This window comes from Hyposmocoma kahamanoa, unplaced genomic scaffold, assembly GCF_003589595.1.
Source record: "Hyposmocoma kahamanoa isolate Upper Pololo Valley unplaced genomic scaffold, ASM358959v1 99879, whole genome shotgun sequence".
NCBI classification, from domain to species: Eukaryota; Metazoa; Arthropoda; class Insecta; order Lepidoptera; family Cosmopterigidae; genus Hyposmocoma; species Hyposmocoma kahamanoa.
Window position 1 is genome coordinate 8,182,122 of NW_020656077.1, and position 2,927 is coordinate 8,185,048.

A 2,927-nucleotide genomic window follows, 5' to 3' on the forward strand; every position below is an offset into this window, starting at 1 on the left:
TGAAAGAGTCTACAAAAGAGTACTGTAGCGCAGGCTGGATATATTATATTATAATTTTATATTTAGAACAGTCTAAAAAAAATAAGAAGGTGGTTTTGTATTTAGAACTAGATAAAAAAAGATTGTCGGGTCCGCGCTAAAAAGTGTCCGAACTTATAGGGCGCTAAAATCGTATACAGAGCGTCATTCCCGCTTTAGTCTTCGTTTGTTCGACTGACAGCGAAGCAAGCAAAATTAGACAGTACTGCGATGACATTACAATTTAAATTCAACGTTTTAGCTTTTTCATATTCCTTTACATGTCACTACGTTTAAATAGGTTGACTTGGGACATTTTTTTCGTGGTTTTTGTATTAGTCGTCCATTTATTTGTAAGTCAATGGATTGTCGTCAAAGGAACATCTCGGTTGTTCTGGACCACAGACCACATAAATACTTCTGGACGAATGCGCTCCCACAGTACCTACTGCCGCCATATCTATTTATGCCGCCAAGCAGTAATGTGACCATCATTGCGTTCCGGTTTTAAAGGGTAAAAATTCAAAATTCAAAAAATTCAAAATTCAAAATAATCTTTATTTCATAGGTAAGCATTATTACACTTGAAATCGTCGCAATGGTTAAACTCTACCGCTCATTCGTAAGGCAGATTCCCCTGAGAAGAATGAGCAAGAAACTCTAGGGGTTGCTCTTTGTAAATAGCATTTACAATATTTATTTTTTTATTTCAAACATCAGAGATCGAGACTACCTCCATGAGCTAAACGGGTTACTACCACGGATTTTTGTCATCCAAGTACGCAGAAGTTGTATAATAACCTTTAGTATAAAGTTTTTGTTTCACTATAGTTTTAAACCTCGTGAAAGGCAAATTTTGTAAATCAACCGGAATCTTGTTATAGAAGCGTATACATTGCCGCTTAAATGATTTTTTGACTTTTTGAAAAGAAAAGCTAAGGTAAGGCTGCTAAAAGATTGACTGCATGTTTGTAATTAATGCGTGGAGTCGTAATCAACGCCATGCAGCCGAGACCACGAATGCATGAAGTTGATAACGACTTCCCGCATTTCGGCTGCATGAAGTGGGTTTCGACCGCGTGCAGTGAAAGCGTGAAGTCGAAGTCCTCTTTTTGCGTTGTTGGGGTTAAAAATAATGGAAATTTATTGTAATATTATTCACAAACAAATAAAACTATCTATATTTTTGATTGGAACTATTTACATAAATATCAACAATTTAAAGCACACATGAGTAGCTTATTTTTAAAGACCATTGGTCAAAGTTTATCCACTTTGTAAGATTTTAAGTACACAAACGAATTATCTTTTTTGTTATACAGTTATAGGCCGCTATTAATTCCATATATATATACATTTTTAAATCGATGGTAGTAAAAAGAAAAATCTGCCTAAACAGAAAAATTTTTTGCGTATAAAAATCATATTTCTTCTTACTATATATAGCCGCTACATAGCCGCGCAAATTAAAATTAAATAATACTTAGTGTCTGTAAGACCTAACTCTATTTTTTATTACTGTAAAACCACAGGAAAGGCTATGTAGGCAATGTAACATAGTTTTTAGATGACTTATTTTTGTATGATATGACAATAAACAGATAACTTAATATGCATATTTTTTGAGTTTCCCAATCCCTGTAAGTATGCTAACCAAAGCATTGTAAAGTATAGTTATTTCACTGTTTATTGCACATTTTATTTGTGTACGCCTTGGGTAAATGTTCCATACAACAGTGCCCTATGATAAAGTGCCCTTGCATGTGTAGCTCCAAGAACTTGTCTAAGTATATTTAACAAGTTTTCAATTATTATGAAGTTGTTTGGACTTCGAACAAATTTTTCAAAGTGAAACCTTTTAAGGGTTCTACAGCCAATCCGATATAATTATTGTAAACGGGCTGTACTTCAGCGTCAGCATTTGTCTGTGCCATTTGAGAGGCAAGGTACAAGTTTGGCCCCATTTCTCCTCTTGGTTCACCAATTTCTTCCAGTTCATCTATATCATCAGTGGCAGGTTTAGCAAACTGTAAATTTTAAAACAATATCATGAATTATAAAGGTTAGTATGCAATCTATATTTGCTATATTTAAGTACTTTTGCGATCTATAACATAACACACAGCATTAATACAACGTACAAGAACACATACGCAATTATTTAAGTAGTTTATTTTATTTTGCGACACACACGTCCGTCACTCATCTCAGCTCAGGGCTCATTGAAAACCAGCGCCACAGTCAATTGCGGCTGTGGCATAAGCTGAATGAAGTCCTTTTGCGTACGCCACAACCGCACACATGACAGTACAACATTTGTAGTTGTTATATTTAGTATTTTTCTGTTTTGCTCTTTGTTTGTTATTGTCTTATTTAATTTTATTTTAATTTTGTTTATTACGTCTTTTTGTTTTGTTTTGCTTGTCTAAGTAGTATCAATATTTTTTTTGTATCTATGTGTTGTGGCGTTGCAATAAATGTCTATTCTATTCTATTCTATTCTATTCTATTCTATTCTATTCAATCTTTTGTTACATAAGCATAATAAATTCAATTGTTGATCATTTATACCTCATTGTCCCAATTCATTTCCACACCAAATATTGGTTTCTCGTTGTAGGCCTGATGTAATGCAGTTAGTTCGTTATGTAGATGTTTTAATCTTTCTTGAGGATCGGCTCTGAAACCCAACACATAGCCACCGGAGGTTGGCCGAACCACAAGGACTAATGCTTCTCCGAATTTAGAATCTCGCATTGAAATCTGAAGTAAAATATGAATTTTAGCAAAAGAAAATACTGACGCCAATAAAACAAAATACCGATGCCAGTAAAACAAAATGTTGGCGTCAATAAAACAAAATACTGATGCCATTAAAATAAAATATTGACGCCAGTAAAACAAAATAC

The 2,927-nt window shown here is 33.9% G+C and overlaps 1 protein-coding gene across 1 annotated transcript in view; it reads right to left on the reverse strand.

Annotated features, from left to right (window-relative positions):
* Positions 1-1,779: 1,779 nt before the first annotated feature.
* LOC113239519 (Bardet-Biedl syndrome 5 protein homolog) overlaps positions 1,780-2,927 on the reverse strand; it is a 12,758-nt gene continuing 11,610 nt past the window's right edge. Inside the window, exons 6-7 of the mRNA XM_026476558.1 lie at positions 2,590-2,781; positions 1,780-2,045 (exon numbers count right to left, since the gene is read on the reverse strand). Coding sequence (XP_026332343.1) covers positions 1,830-2,045; positions 2,590-2,781 — 408 coding nt within the window. The 3' untranslated portion in view covers positions 1,780-1,829. The remainder of the gene's footprint in view (positions 2,046-2,589; positions 2,782-2,927) is intronic.